Genomic DNA, 16,902 nt, shown 5'->3' with positions numbered 1-16,902 from the left:
TCAAGAAGAGAAGCAATATGTTTTCCAGAGTACGGAAGAACGATCAGTACCGCCTCGAAATTAATGAGCTTGTTGATCATTCCTGCCCAATAAATCAGCACGGCCGGTGCGTTACAAGATGTAAGAAATACACCAGACTGATAAGAATGAGTATTATTGCAGCAAGGATCAATTGATTTGTTTGCGATTTCTCCAGGAATAGGCTTCGAACCTCACACAACACTTCCAGCATGTGCCTGGGTTCCTAATCCATCTTTGAGTTCCCTTTGAGATAAGAAAAACTCTATTTCAAAACCATTTCTAACTTTTACACATGGTCACTTGTTAGCTAAAACTCTTATTTGCAGGAGTCTGGAGGAGTACGAAGAAAAAAATAAGCAAGTCTAGCCTGTATTTGGTTCCATCATAAGGTTTCTTTCTTATTAACCTTTTACTCGTCGTTTCATGTTAGCTAAAACGAAAACGAGTGTCACTGGATAAACAAGAGGGTTAATAATAATTATGCTGGTGTGAATTCCAAGGTGTCTCTTCAGACTTTCGTCGTAAGGCTGCTGTTAGCCTGAGCCCTGATCTACAACAAAAAAAATCGAAAAAAGGCCCAGGCCTTCCCTGCCATACTTAAATCCGATGTTTGTCTGGTCTTGCAGACAATTCGTTATATTATCACTGACCACACCTGTCTCAAAGTGCGGTGAGCGTTATAGACCCTTTTCATAAATGGCTGCTAATTTAATTTCTTTTGTATGCATTTAAATTAGCCTTCCTAAACTTGTTTCAGAGTAAAAATTCTTTTGAATTACCAACTGCAAATTGAGGCTAGTAAGGCTAATTTTAATACTTGCAAAAGAATTTATAATTGGCCGCCATTTATGAAAGTGGTCAATGTTACGCCACTTTAATAATTGAGAATACCGCGTAATAATAATAATAATAATAATAATAATAATAATAATAATAATAATAATAATAATAATAATACTAATACTACTACTACTACTACTACTACTACTACTACTATTACTACTACTACTACTACTACTAATAATAATAATAATAATAATAATAATAATAATAATAATAACAATAACAATAATAACAATAAATTCATAACCCAGTAGGGGAGGTCGAAGATAGAGTTTAGCATGTACATTTTAGCAATCGTCACAAGATAATCATTTTCGCTTCATTTTCTCTAAGACAAGCTCAAAGAGATTTTCATTTCAAGAGATCGACGTTATATTAAACTTTCGCTTTCTTCTTTCCCGATTTTCGTCCAGAGTTGCCGGCCGGTTTCTTGTTTTTTCCTTGCAAGCTGGACTTTGTTTTTCCTTTCTTTCCTTTGCCAGTTCCTTTCCTCTTTGACTCTCCCGCCCTAGAAAAGTTTGGAAAAGAAAATAAAGTTCCGCAGGTATTCTCTTGATTGTCACCCTAAGTTTCTTGGACGAAGCGAGAAAAGGCTCTAAATCTGGGCCACTGAGAAGACCCCTTGATTCAGGAGGAGGAGGCGTGGGACAGACCGGGGGACAGAGAGTAGGGGCAGGGGTGATGGGAGACCGGGAGCAAAGACCAGGGGGAAGGGGGACAGGAAGCAAGGACCAGGGGGAAGGGGGCATGGACCAAGGACCAGACGGAAGGCGGACAGGAAGAAAGGGGGGACATGGACTAAGGACAAGGGGGCAGGGGGACAGGAAGCGAGGAGGGACATGAACCAAGGACCAGGGGGAAGCGGGACAGGGAAAGCTGAACTTACTACTACCGCACCGTTTTTCCGTCCCTTCTTTAGTACCTCTCGCGCTTCTGTACTTTTTCTATTGCGAAAACTTCATGCAGTGAATCCGCAAATATATTTTTTTTCCTACTTCCCTTCACGTACCTTTTCTGTGTTTCCGTTATGTACTGGCTGACAGCCTGAAAAAGTTAGCAAAATAGGCGTCAAGTCAATGTCATCAGTAATTATGGGATCTCAGTACGATATATCCTGATAGCAGTCTCGTGCCCAAAAATCTTCCATAGTATCATATTCGAATCAAGCTTCTCGTGAACGTAACGCAAGCACAGCCGAGCTTTGTAAAGTACATGTACCTTATTAACGTCCAATGGGTCTCGCTTGGCAATTTTTTCCGCCAGCTCCCTACTTCGGTTTCGTTCACTTGACAAGTCGCCGGCCACTGGCTCAAACTAAAATTGAATAAAAATAAAGTAAACAAAAAATAAAATAAAATAAAATAAAATAAGAGATGCCCTCCTTCACAACACGTGACGATCCACAACTCGATGACTTTTTATTGTTGTGAATTTCGCGAAGTTTCCGGGAAAAACAAGTCACCAGACATTTATGATCAGAACAGCTGCAAACAACGTTTTATTCCTAGCAAACAAAAATTAATGAAAAAACCAGAAAGACTTGACTGTGCTCAAGAAGCAAGGAGAAACACCCGCATATTGGTTCACGTTTTTCCTAACACTTCTTTCGTGCTCTGTTCACTTCCTCAGGTATAACGTAGTCTATAAGCTTTTATACATGTAGCAGAACAGAGCATGGTCAAGTCTTTCTTGTTTGTCGAGCATTGCTAATGTCAAGTCATAATAAGACGTGATGTCTTCCTTCGCAAAACAAGCTTGTCCGTCCTTTCACTGCTACTACGGTCTTACCTGTCGTTTCTTTCCAGTTTTTCTAGGAATCTTTTCTTTGGGCTGAAAATTAAAACATAAAAAACTATCAACCATTGTTTCAACAATAAATTGTTTTAGTTGAGAGCGGAAAAAAAAATTGCACGAAAAAGTCACCTGATTTTCAGGCGCGGTTCCTGTTAATGATTTTCCCACATAAGTAAAAGATGCCAAGTCGCTTTCCATTTTTAAAAACTCTCTTAGTTTTCATTTTAGCCATCAGTTTTCTACAAACATAATACTTAGATATACTTTGATTGTTCTCTTTTATTGTATTGATCTAGAAAAAAAAATTGTACCTCATAGATATGTAATTTCCTTTTTATTTAATTTTTAAACTCTTTGTACATGTAACTTTGAGGTAATTTTCACATTCTGAATTCGTTAAATCTTGTAGTCTTAATTTTACGAAGGGCCCCTTTTGATAGCAGCCCATGGCTGATGGGGCTACCCTGCCTAAATAAAAATGACTTGACTTGGCCTGTTACTGAAAAACAAAACAATTCCCACAATTTGATTTTACATGTAGTTCTTACCAAATTGCAAATGATACTTACCAACTTTTCCGTGAATTTTCCCAGAGATGCAGTTGAAAGTCTGCTGACATTTATTTTTGTTGAAACCTGGATTAATGTATCACACAGCAAGAACTTTAGTCTACATGTACATGTAGCTTACATGTAACTTTGTTTACTTCAATGTATTCTTTGTGTGTGTGTCTACACGTATGTTTGTTTGTTTTGTGTCCCTGACCTAAACATGTAAAAAAATCTTTTCCTTCAACTGGCTGCCTGGCATTTTCAACTCTTAGGTGATTTCATAGTTACATGTAGTGGAGGGAATGGTTATGAAACCTGGCAAAGTTCTTTGTAGTATGTTTTTGTTGGCTATTTTGGGGGTTGACCCTACACAAAACTTGGCAAAATACAAAAGGTGATTGTGTTGCGATTATGTAATTCAGACATAATCAATGAGCAGGTTCAAGGTCGACTTTCCATCATAAATCTAGCCTGTTTGTTCGCTTCTTTGATGTTTGCTTCTTAACCATTATTCTCTATTAAGGTTAACTATCAATGACTCTTGATCTCATGTCAAATTCTCCTTTGTTTCAAAGAAGGGAGCAAAAAGCAATAAGAGAATCTTGCAGTTTCTCTGATGTCACCTAGGGTATTTTTCCATACACTCCTTCATTTTTGTTTTCACTCTATAACATTGAAATTCCTTACTCTTTCTAAATCAATTAAAGTTTTTGTTGTTTGTTGTCATGTTGGTCATAAGAATCAAGCACCTGATCACCTGCTTGCTAGTGATCCCAGCAAGAAGAACATGTCTTTAAACAGAGAGAATTTGGACATCAGTGCTCAGTACTCACAGATTTGTGCTCACCTGTTCTTTGCTTTGTCGTCCAGATGTTGGTGCAAGGTCCTTATTTGGAACTAAAAAAAGACAAATAATCAATTATTATTTAAAAACTTGCATGTTGCACAGTGTGTAGATTAACTCAAGACACATCCGTGATTGTACATGTACAGTATATTAAACAACAAAACAAAACATTTCACTTACTAGGAATCTTTCTGTTTCTTGCAATGTTTCTCAGCCGCTGATATTCATTCTTGGCAACTCTTTCCTTTTTGGCTTGATTTTTTTTCTCAAACTGATCTTCATAGGGATCTAAGAAAAAACAAAACAAATGTATGACCAGGAGTTCCATTAATGTTTTTAGCAGGAGGGTAACTTGTTTTTGCAGGTGGTCCAAACATTTTGAACTGAACTTCTTTATAAGAAAAACTTTCCTCTAGATGGTCAAACCAGGCAGGCAAAATCGTCCTCAGAGCTGGTCAATTTGCCCGGTGCTTGGCCGTTAAATAGGAACCTGCATGGTCCCTTTAATCAGATATGTATGCATTAGCATATAAGGTACACTTAAAGTGCTGGTATGTTATTCAATAATTATGTTGAATTTTCTGTTTGTATGATTGCCTTTTGTACATGAACCTCCAAATCCTCAGTCCATGAGTTGGAAGCCACACAACCCTTTTAAACTGGACAATGAAAAGTCTCAATCTTGCCATCATGTCCAAATTAAATAGACCAGTTGAAATTAATACTGAACAGTCATGCAGTTTTCAAACAGGAAACACTGTACCTGCATTCTGAGGAACCTCTATCAGCCACTCCTTTGTTTCATCATTGCCCCTCTTGTATCCATAACGTGGCTTCCATTCCTGAGAGCCATTGCAAAATGTTTAATTACATGTAATTAACACATTACAGTGCCGTTAATTTACACTCATAAAGCTATGTCCTAGATACCATGCATTTGTCCAATTGCAATTCTGTGAAAGACTAAGTACTGTATGAAACATGTATTACAGAAAGAGTAAATTGCAGCAACTATATAAAGTGTTACAAAGGGAAATATATAGACTATCGAGTGAAACATTTTGAATTCTGGCACTCTACATTGCATTGGTAGTTTTTTTTTTTTTTTTTTTACATGTAAACACCTTTGAGTATGATTTTCTTTTCATAATTTCAAAGCAGTAACTACATTTTGTACAGTGTACATGTACACCAGTTTGTAAGAGACAGAATCAACTAAATTGCATCATACATGTGTTACCAACCTGAGTGTTTTTGTCCAATATCATTCTCTCTCGCTTCTTTTTTGCTATGCCCTGTAAAATTAAGAATATACTGTAAAATGTGACTCATATGACTCATGTGAGTCTTGGCTCAACATGAACATTTGCCAAATCATTCGAACTTAAACAAAATATATTTGTTAATGGATTAATAAACAGCTGTATTACAACAATGTACACGTCTTTTGAAGTAAAAGTGAAAGACATTATAAAAGTAGCGTAATTCCTACAAGGTACATGTAAGCACAAAACGGAATGACACATCATGTACACAGTGTGCACAACCTGTACAGATTAAACATCTTACCTTTCTTTTGGCAAATTCCTCCCATTTTGAAGGTAATTTTGGTTTTGGGATCTGAAATATTAAGATGAGAAATTTTTATAGTTACAAAAGCAAGAGATCTGAAATTTCGAGCACTGCAGTTGATCTTAAACACGATAATGTACGTGTAACAGATGAGTATTCTTTCTCCCCTTGCTATTTTTATAAGGCAGTGTTAATAAATATGGTGATGTAAACTTTAGAGCAGATTATACTGTTGCATTGACCACTTTGCTAGGTCTGAACATACAGTGCATAGTCTGCATAAAGCCAATGATCAACTTAGTTTCTGGAGCAATAAGCTTCTACAAGTAATTCTAATCCTTCTTGAATGGATGCAAGTCCTCAGCTGTAAGGTTACCCTAACAACATCAAATGTGCCAAGACCCATTTACAGAAGTCAAGTCAATTAATATTTGACTTAAAGAATAGCTGTTATTGTGCTTGGACTTGTACCATCCATCAATTTGACGGTCATTTAAAAAAACAAATCAGTTGACCTGTAGTGCTAGAAAAAGCTGTTACGAGAACTATCCGTGTAAGCAAGATGAAAAGCCAGGAAGACAATTTGCCGACTTCTTCCTTGCCTGCATTGAAAGTTTCCTACTGTAACTACAGTAAACACCCGCGTATAAGAACCTAGAATTTTTTGGTTCAGGCTGAATGGGTTCTTATATTTTGGGGTAGTTTTCAGGCTGATTACACTGTAGGTTCTTAGTAGGTTCTTATTTGTAGGAGTTGTCATAGTGATACCATTCAGAGAGCTACTGTAGTACTAGTATGTCATAATGGTTGAACATTTGTATTTTAAACCGCAAAAATGCCAAGCCTTATTTTTTAAACAATAATAAATTCAGTATCATAGGCTACCATATTTACAGTTGTATTTGATAATAATGTAAATTGTTAACAGCAATATAAATATATAAATAAAAACAGCAACAATAAATAAAAACCCAATTTAGGGAATTAAAATTGAACCAATTTGAAAATAATCAAATACAATGTGAAACAAAATATTAATTTTCTTGCGTATTGAAATAAAGATGCATTGTACTGTACACAGAAAGAACAAACATTTTCTTTGGGTATCACTGTTACAGTTGGAATGAAAAAGACAAGCAGTAATGTGTATTTCACATGAGCAAAAGTCAGGGCACTCTACAGATTCAAGTCCCAAGGCTACACCAGTATAATTTTATACAGTATTCTATACTCTGTATTTAAAAGATTTTCAATTAAACAAATAATTTTCATGGTGTTTCTCAGAAATTTCACAATTTCTATCAATTAAAATCCAGTATTTTGGCTAAAAAATAAGAGTGTTTTTTTTGTATAAGAACCTATTGTTCTTTGCCAGCCTAAATAGGTTCTTATATATTTGGGTATTAAAATGCCCAATTTCAGCCTGTAGGTTCTTAAATCACTAGGTTCTTATACGCGGGTGTTTACTGTAATATGATACCTTCCCCTGATTTTTTTGATATTAAATTTACTTTGTACTTACGGGTTTCTCTCTTGGTATAACTGTATGAGGTTCAGGTAACTGTCAAAGAATTTGAAATTAATGGGATTAATGGGATAATCAGTAATCACATGTAATATATCCAACAAAGACGTGTTAAATGAAAGATAACAATATACATGTCACACCAAAAAAAAAAACAAAAAAAAAAAAAAACAGAACAAAAACATTAACTACGTAATTGAATGACTAATTAATGATTTGATTATGAAATCGAGATTTCTATGGGGTGATAGCTGAATCAACTATCACCTCATAGAAATTGAGAGCAAATAATCTAATTGTTTTACTGAAATTAATGCAAATAATGGTTTCCAGCTATTTCTCCACCTATTATTAAACTTTACGCTTTAGCAAAATTGCAGGGACTGAATTTTCATTGGAAATACATGTACAATGTATGCTGTTGTCTACACTTCCACCCATTTTTTCAGTATTTTTGAGTTTTTAAAGTCAAGAAACTGTAAATGTCCTTTGTTTAGTCTTCTTAGGAATTTAATAATTATCCATTTGCATCTAAACATTCCTCGAAAATGCCAGGAAAACAGAAAAACCTTGCCATTTCGTAGATGACCGACAGCCACTGCACTCTACTGGCTGATAGTATACGAGTAGCTCAGCCAATCAGATTGTAGCATTTGCACAATTGTGCTGTATATTACAGAAAGACTATTAATAACAAAAGGTCATGATTGTTAGGGCGTATATACAGTGAAACGCCACCTTATGGACACCCTGTTAATATAGCCACCTCGTTATTATTGCCAGAATAAACTCAGTCAGTCATTTAACGAGCCCCTTTAATGTAGTCACCCCGTTAATAAGGTCAGATTTTTGTGGCCTGTTGGCAACCAGATTAACAGGGTTCCACTGTACATGTATTTACATTCTTCGGTATTCTCTAAAATAAGAAATGCAATGCAATATTGTTTACAAAGGTTATACTCAGGTTAACAAGAATCATTCAAGTTACCTTTGCAAGAACCAGACCTTCAGATCTCTCATTCGGAAGCTAAAAATCAAAATAATAACACTGTTAAACAACAAATTTTACACTGTCAATGACTAATGCAGCAAGAGCAATTAACAGAAACATGGCTTTATAAGTTTGATGCAACAGACACTGTAGAGTAAATCAAACCCAATTGAACTGAATCTCGATCAAACTCAATCGAATTCAATCCATGGATTGAGCTCGATTGAGTTCAGCAATCAAATGAAATTAAACTCGCACAAAAATAATTAGACAAACAACCTCAATCGCATGTTTGATTTCCTAACTCTCGATTTTTGTAAAACTGGTGTTGAAAATCAGCGACAAGTTTTTCGAGGCTTGACTTACTTCAGTATAAAATACGCTTTCCATGTTTTTGAGACTAGCATTGAGTTTGTTTGGGTTTGATTTCTTTGATTGAGTTCGACTGGTTTGGAAATCAAACTGATTTGGTTGGATTATCAAACTCAATTGAATTCGATTTCCCAATGTCTGATTGACTATGCTGGGAATAGACTGTACCTTCCAAATGGCATTAAATAGCAACTGGGTGTTGTCTCTCGCAAGATTCCTGAGGAAATCCTCTTTGTTCTTCCTGCAAAAAAGATGCTTCCACGCTTTCATACCCTGACCAAAACACCACAGTGCATTTCGAAAATTATACGAGATAAATATTAAATCAATCGAAAACAAACTCAGAGGAATCAAATAGCATTGTAGCCCATAACATCCACTGTTTCAAGAAAAAATCTCGTTGTGACTGATCAGTGAGTAACAGAGATAAGCTTAACTTACTCCACGCTATGGACTACCCAGGCTATTCGCACGAGAAACTCTTTCTTAATATTTGATGTCTAACTAGTGGAGTGCCGCTAGAACGAATGAACGCTTCCAACAAGCCTTGTACAAAGAATGGACACTATCTCTTTAATTAGATCTTGATAGAGATAAATATATCAAGTCTTTCACTGAATTTTCTTCCTACATGTATGTTGATTTTGCACGTGTAGTAACGCTTGCTGCCTAGTATTAACTTACCTAAATTCTCGTATATCAATCGGCTGAAGATCTGTAGCTAATAAATTTCCAATGTCTAGATCCGGATCTATATCTTTTATGACTTCTGTCGATTTAAACTTCTCTCTAGTATTCTTTTCCGCTGCAGATAACACTGATGCCACATCAATCTCCATGCTGTCCGCCATGTTGAAATACACACGCACTCGGAGCATGACGGGAAAAATCTCCGATAGCGAGGTTACAAAGCCCTAGAAACACCGGAGGAGTGGGGAAATCAGACAGGTTTAGTCTAGAATAGGGTTTAACTTACCGTGGGAGAGGACAGGGCATAGATAATTTAGCCTGGAGCAGGGTTCTCTACCTGTGGTTATATACAGTAGAAACTTGGAAGTGATAATGACTTTCTCAGATATTGTTTTATTCGAGTGAGCGGTAGAAATTGAGCCTTGTTAAAGTGAAGCATGAGCAAGTAATTGCAGTTCCTGATCATGAAAGAAAATTGTCGAATAAATTTCCATCTCCACAAGACGACTTCAGACCCATTTGTCACTTACTAGTCGTTCTCGTGCCCAGTGCTAATCGTTTTAAAATGTCGTTATCACCACGTGACCAAAAGAAACGGAGAACAACAAGTTCCGGTCGTCCATTTCCGCGGCGCCCTCGTGTACGTGAGTTGCCTTAACTATCAAATTGACATCAGTTCTTTTATGCGTCTGTCCTCTTATTGATAATAAATTGCGTCATAACATTGTCAAACTGGCTGTGGAATGAGGAGAAAAGACGCCGTAAACTTGACGTAAACAATAGGGTGGCAGAGGTGGGGTACCAATCACGCATCACGCTGAATTTTCTATTAAATCACGCATCACGGAGAACGCGCCACGTAAAAAGAAATAAGTACATCGCCAATTTTACTTTCTCGACCCTAAAAGCGTCGTTAAAAGAAGAACTCTGCTGATTCAACCACAAAAATGCATCGGAAAATATGTGACCTCTCAGGCGAAAACGTTCCTTACGGTATCCGTTCGAACGTCTGAACGCAAGGCAAGTGAACGGATAATTTGAATAACGATAGTCAATTTACTTGTTCCAAGATATCTCAAGACTACTTGGTTCTACATGAGTTGATAAGCACTGAGTATAATGAGTAATGACTCTAGAAACGATTTAATGAAATGCAAACTGTGAAGGTAAATGTGATGGATTCATGAGATGTGGGCTGTGTAGGTATATGTTGGTAATTAATACGATAAATGCTCTGTAGGTATAGTGGGGGATAAATGAGATGTAGGCTGTGAAGGTGAATGTGAGGGATTCATGAGATGTGGGGTGTGTGGGTATATTTTGGGAATTAATACGATGAAAGTTGTGTAGGTACATGTTGGGGATAAATGAGATGTAGGCTGTGTTGGTATATGTGGGGGATTAATGAGATGTATGGTGTGTAGGTATATGTGGCGAATCAATGAGATATATGGTGTGTAGGTATATGTAGGGGATTAATGAGATGTAGCCTGGGTAGGTATATGTGGGGGATAAATGAGATGCATGGTGTGTAGGTATATGTAGGGGATTAATGAGATGTAGCCTGGGTAGGTATATGTAGGGGATTAATGAGATGTATGGTGTGTAGGTATATGTGGGGAATTAATGAGATATATGGTGTGTAGGTATATGTAGGGGATTAATAAGATGTAGCCTGGGTAGGTATATGTGGTGGATTAATGAGATGTATGGTGTGTAGATATATATGGGGAATTAATGAGATATATGGTCTGCAGGTATATGTAGGGGATTAATGAGATGTAGACTGTGTAGGTATATGTGGGGGATTAATGAGATGGAGACTGGGTAGGTATATGTAGGGGATTAATGAGATGTATGGTGCGTAGGTATATGTGGGGAATTAATGAGATATATGGTGTGTAGGTATATGCAGGGGACTAATGAGATGTAGGCTGTGTAGGTATATGTGGGGGATTAATGAGATGGAGGCTGTGTAGGTATATGTGGGGGATTAATGAGATATATGGTGTGTAGGTATATGTGGGGAATCAATGAGATATATGGTTTGTAAGTATATGCAGGGGATTAATGAGATGTAGGCTCTGTAGGTATATGTGGAGGATTAATGAGATGTAGGTATATGTGGGATTGGATTTACTCTATGAGGGATATGGGCTGTGTAGGTATATGTGGGGGATTAATGAGATATAGGTATATGTACAGAATTAATGAGATGTAGAACGTGTAGGTATATGTAGGGGAATAATGAAATGCAGGTTGGGAGGGGATATTGGGGGATATTTAGGGGGGTGGTTGAGGAAGAATACTTAATTATATATCGAGGTATTGTTTTAAGAGAGATTAAGAGAGGTGTGTATATTGCGGTGGAGTTAACTAGCCGCCCAACCATCCGGGTGGTGTCGCACTTATAAAGCGTAAAAACAAAAGGCTTGGTTGTGAGCCAATGAGAAAGTACTGACGTCATAGCCAAATCGGACAAACGAGTTTCTGACACCGGTCGGATTTGATTATTCAAAATGGTGGACATACCTTAATTTAAGACTGTCATATGCTAATTTGCCAAACATTCTTTATATGCACGCTTATGTCCTGTAACGGCTTTGTACTTTATGCTATTCATCGATTGTATATTAAAATACGCGTTCACCTTGTGTATCTTGACTTACAGTAGCCTGATTAAGCCTTGATTGATTACGTTCGTTTAAGGTTCTCTCTGCCATCTAATATTACACGTTGCAGCGAAAAGCTAAGGTAGTTCAAATTTCGTCGACAACGTGCACTGTCTACGAATGCCTAGGAGCGAAAACAACTACCGGTGTCTCGCCGTCTAAATCATCACAATTTTCAATGTTGTTCCACCAGATATCATTGTCTCCGCAACATTTAGATTTGAGGTCAATTAAGTGGAGAAATTCTCGAGAACTGAAAGCTATGGAAAGGGAAATACTGTAATAATTACTTGGTTTTGAGCGGGAATGCCCCGAGTATCAACTCGCCATGTTCAAGGACGTTATTGATGGCGATGGCCTTTAAGTGTTCAAAGCCTTAAGCTATACTGAAGAAGAAGATGCAAACGATTGCCTTGTAGTAATGGGGAAGATGAAAAGGTCTCTCGTTGCTTACACAACTGTCTTCTCGAGCAGTATAAAATGATACCAAACTCTAACGTGTGTTATCGTTTCAGCCGTTTTGGACGAAATTCGTTCTGACCTTTTATACGATAGCCTTCGGATATGGTGTGACATATTATCTTGGTCTGATGCACTGCTAAAAATGATCGGTTGACAAAATGGACAAGAATAACGCTGAAGCTCATTGTAGCGCTTGCAGCGACTGACAAATTCCAAAACGGGACGAAACAAAACGAGCTCTAGGCGTGTCGCGACAAACTAGTGGGTGGGACTACTTTACAGGTCGTCTTCAAGGGTAGACATGTAAACCACGGAAAACCAAAGTTGACGGTTATCGGCGATTTATTACATCAAAATAAACTGATCGTAACCTGAAATAACAATATGTAACGAAATTCTATCAATTTAGCGGAAAAGTTTGTAACAAATAGTCAAAACTTACACGAGACAAACTAACGACTTGGAATCGATAACATAACGAAATTGAATAACAATACATCAAAAAATAGCCAGCGTAAATACTACGCTAAGATACTAAATATGATGCAATCACAGAATTACACAACAAAGGAACTGATGAACAGCTGATTGCTCTCGAACCTAAAAGGTGGGCGGTCACTCTAGTAACATTAAGAACATTTTCTAATTTAGACGATTATAAAACAATTAACGCCGTACAAATGTTCGTTTGTATTCCTTCGCCCATAGCTATAAAAACGTAACTTGAAAAAGGTACTCACATATCGGTCCCGCTTGAGCCAAGGGTTAGGAAATCAAAGAAAACCAAGAGTTCAAGGTTGACTAGGCCTCGCGAGATGGAACGAAAAACTACCTTAAAAGGACGCTAATTCAGCTTTTATATGCGCGTGGTGACGCTTAAGGTCCAATTACAAAACCAATAAAAAGGAAGTAAACATTGTAACTACGTTCGTAACTAAGATATCGAGACAATTATTAACTAATCAGAATTGGCCTTTGTATATTGTCCTTAACACTCGTGGTCCTTCTGCAAAGTTTAACTTTTTTCAATTGACGTATTCCTATAATTTATATACAATTGTTTGGACCTATCGCACCATGAAGATCCACGAAGATCAAAGACATCAGAGGTCAAGAAAAGGAAGAAAAAGACCAGAAAATGGTGTCACGTCTGCCACGATTTGATGATCTTTTTTAAGACTCTTTTTACCCGTTTACTTTGAATGAATGCTATCTTTCTAGTTCAAAGAACGTTCACTTATCACGGAAATCTAATTGGTAAATCACGCATCAAGTGCTGGTAAAATAGCAAATCACGCATCACGTTATGATGCCCTGTCCCGCGTCACGCGGCTGATTTGATTAGTGAGTTTTATTCAAAATGACACGAACATTGTCAATAGCTTTTCTCGTTTTTTGATTGGCTACTTAAGAAAAGTCCATAAAATCTCATTGGTTAAAAGGTTGACAGTTTGACAGGTGAAAGTTGAACTTGAAAACTTGCATAAATTAACATTTTATCTGTCTGTACTCTTATTGATGATAAAAACGAGCCAATCAGCACGCGAGAAATTAGACAGTTATTGTAAAAATCCCTATTGACTGTTCCGCGAGAAGAAGCTTTACGGCATGTGAAACCCTTCATTCATTCATTGAAAATGAGGTTTTGCTCGCGGTTTGTTAAAATATATCCCTTGGAGTTGAGTTTTTTGTTTCAAATTTTGTTATGGAATATTTTCCGCTATTTTCTCAAAGAAAAAGAAATAACACGTGAGCCCGCACGTCACCCGCTGATTGCTGGATTTCTCCAGTGATTTTAGAGGCACCCTCTCCAAATTGGCACGAGATTCATTTGTTAATCTTTACAGTTTGTTCCCTAAATAGTAATAAGAGTTCAAAGAACCTCCAGAAGTTTATTAAAGTTGAAGGGATAGCTTTCCATTCCCTTTCATAATCTCTAAACAATAACGCCATATGTTTCATTCCCAAAATAATTTAATAATGTCCAATTGAAGGATATAAAAAACCTGAATTTCAGGAATTTCTCTGATATGTTGGGGATAAGATAAGCAAATAATTTACCGCTAACAGACCTCGATATTTTGATACAGTGTAACTCACAAACTAGCGTGAGCTAACATAACTTAATTTTATATCGTGTCTGAATTATACCTTTACTAATCAATACAAACAAAGAACTCCTGTGAATGAAAAAAATGTTCCAACTGTGACTCTTCATGATCTAAGGAAATAGACGCGGATTCCAGTCGGCTAAATGTTTACATCCTTGTTTTCGCCCAATTCAGATCATGTGAGGATTCATTTGGGAGGTAATTACAACTATTCTGTTTGTACATACTCGAATGCAATCAGATTTGTGTGGCAAATTGCACAGTTGTAACCTCCCAAATGAATCACAACGGATTGGGTGGAAACAAGGATTTAAACACGTTAGTCCAATCCGTCTATTATTTTAAGTTTTATTGCCTGACAATGCAGTTTATACAGCAGCTGTTTAACTCGTTGTCAGGAACGTTAAGTCTCGATAAGCCAATTAAGTTCCTTCAAACTCCTTATCCTGTGCCAAATAATATGACGCGTCCTCCAGGCAGAAGACGTGCCTTAATATTAAGTTTGGTTTTTAAAAAAAGTGAAGATAAAATTCATTGATGTGTTTGTTTTCCTTTGATGACTGCATCAATTTAGGGTATTCTCGGGAATTCTCTCACTATTTTAAACTGGATTAATTTTGGTTTCAAAAATTGTTTTGCCATGAACAAGAAAAACAAGAGGAAAACGGTAAGAGTTTCTTGTCGTTATATATTCAATGTTACATCTGAAGTCACAAATGTCATAACAAGGGTGCTTACTAACGGTACATTCATGACAGCGGAGCGAATCTGCGAATAAAGCTTAGCTTTGTAATATTAATCTGTGCACTGATGTAACATACAAGTATCATATATAGTAACATGTCATAACTTTAAAACTTGAGAAAAGCATTTCATTCTCTACCCCACAGAGCGTAGTCAATTCACTGTGATCAAGAAGATGTTGGGTCGTCCTCTTGTTCCTGTTTTGATGTTGTTTGTGGTGTTTACCGCCCAGTTGGTCTTTACAACACCGTCGTACTCTTCCACTAGCAAGGAAACACGTTTTGAACGTCTTGAAGGTACCGAGAGCTGAGCCTGGGCAATATTACCTTAATACTGATTGCCATGCATTTTATTTTTTAAGGATAAGATTAACTGCGAAAGTCAAAACATTTTTAAATGGTATTTCGCTACCTGTCTGCTTGATAATACTGACGCCAACTCTGACTCGCGAGAAGAATGACCGCAATAAATTAGTTTTTTTGTCTCGTGTGTTCCTTGTTAAACAAAGTTGAAAATTCACAGATTTTTCCAATGTATAATTTAAAACTTTCCTCTCACATGATGTCTCTACCGTACCGTGGCATTTTTACGCCCTTGTTTCGACAAACAGAAATTAGTTCAGGCATTCTGATTACACGTCATTTATTTTTAGAAAGATCTTGCCTGCAAAAAGTGTCTAATTCCAGCTGTTAGCTGAGTACTAGAAGGTTCAAACTAATATATTATGCGAAACGTAAATTAAACTGAAGTTGTTAATTCTGGCTAAAAACTTTAACATTCTGCCAAGCGCTGAAGGTTAAGAACTTTCATTCCTCATTTTTGTACACTTCATATAGCCGATTACAAAAAAAAAAACAAAAAAAACATTTCACTGTGACGAGTGTGCACTGTACGCCAACTGCCTTAATCTCGTCTAGCTAAGAAAACAGAACTGATTAATGTTTATATTCTTGGAATCTGAACAAGTGTTAGCTCAAGTCATGAAATGTTAGCAAACTGGTGTGGGAACTTCCCCACTCCACAGCCTGGCCGTTCGCCTTATAAATGGAAAGTCAATGACAGCCTTAAAATTTATTCTATTTTCACATCTTCTTCATCTTAACTTTTGCTTGCTTTCTGTGGCAAAATTACAACAAATATAGTAATTTACACTGTATATAAACTTCCCTCCCCTCATCCAGTAAAAGAGGAAAGAGCTTAATCAACATTGAAATGTTTTCAGGTTTTGAATTTGTAGGACACGTCATGGAAACACTGACTAGCGATGATCTTGGCTGTGGGTTAAGATGTCTTAGAAATGAAAAATGTCTATCGTACAACAGTCACACTTATGGTACTTGTCAGCTAAGTAACAGCAAAAGGCAGTCGAGTCCAGATCACTTGAGGCGCAAGGCAGGCTCCACATATTATGGCAAAGGTAGAATAGTTTGGAGCAAAAGTTACATGTAATAATTATCTGCAACGAGGTCCTTTTACAGGTTCTTGGGATGGGTTAAAAATCAATAGGATACAGGATATTTGGAGGCAAATTTATGGCAGGGACATGGGATATTTAGACCAGATAGCTGAGGGGATATCGAGTAGGAAAATCGCCAACTTTTGCAATTGAAATAAACTGCATACGGGATATTTAGGCCAGAACCCAAAGGGATGGGGGATACTCAGATCCCTCCCCCCGCCCCGTCACCCTAAAGAGACCTCCGCAAT

At 37.1% G+C, this 16,902-nt stretch overlaps 1 protein-coding gene across 1 annotated transcript; it reads right to left on the bottom strand.

Moving 5' to 3' along the window:
• Nucleotides 1-138: 138 nt before the first annotated feature.
• LOC110054004 (ribosome biogenesis regulatory protein homolog) lies at nucleotides 139-9,414 on the bottom strand. Its single transcript, XM_089290637.1, has 14 exons — nucleotides 9,201-9,414; nucleotides 8,685-8,757; nucleotides 8,142-8,180; nucleotides 7,151-7,189; nucleotides 5,626-5,676; nucleotides 5,301-5,351; nucleotides 4,820-4,898; nucleotides 4,237-4,344; nucleotides 4,057-4,106; nucleotides 3,228-3,293; nucleotides 2,653-2,694; nucleotides 2,083-2,178; nucleotides 1,874-1,908; nucleotides 139-1,372 (listed from the first exon to the last, which is right to left on the bottom strand). The coding sequence occupies exons 1-14, from the start codon at nucleotides 9,392-9,394 to the stop codon at nucleotides 1,240-1,242; spliced, it is 1,056 nt and encodes a 351-aa protein (XP_089146763.1). The 5' UTR covers nucleotides 9,395-9,414; the 3' UTR covers nucleotides 139-1,239.
• Nucleotides 9,415-16,902: the final 7,488 nt, after the last annotated feature.

This window comes from Orbicella faveolata, unplaced genomic scaffold (assembly GCF_042242905.1).
Source record: "Orbicella faveolata isolate gen_17 unplaced genomic scaffold, um_ofav_v1 contig_2, whole genome shotgun sequence".
NCBI classification, from domain to species: domain Eukaryota; kingdom Metazoa; phylum Cnidaria; class Anthozoa; order Scleractinia; family Merulinidae; genus Orbicella; species Orbicella faveolata.
Note: the sequence above shows the minus strand (reverse complement) of the source record. Positions and strands in the feature narration are given on the sequence as shown.

Bases quoted from the DNA above. Each gene is read 5' to 3' on its own strand.
- LOC110054004 (XM_089290637.1), bottom strand. From the start codon at position 9,394: ATGCTCCGAGTGCGTGTGTATTTCAACATGGCGGACAGCATGGAGATT. The intron at 7,190-8,141 runs GTAACTTGAATG...ATTCTTTGACAG, and splicing joins AAGGTCTGGTTCTTGCAAAG to TTACCTGAACCTCATACAGT. The intron at 1,909-2,082 runs GTACATGTACTT...TAACTTTTTCAG, and splicing joins ACCCATTGGACGTTAATAAG to GCTGTCAGCCAGTACATAAC.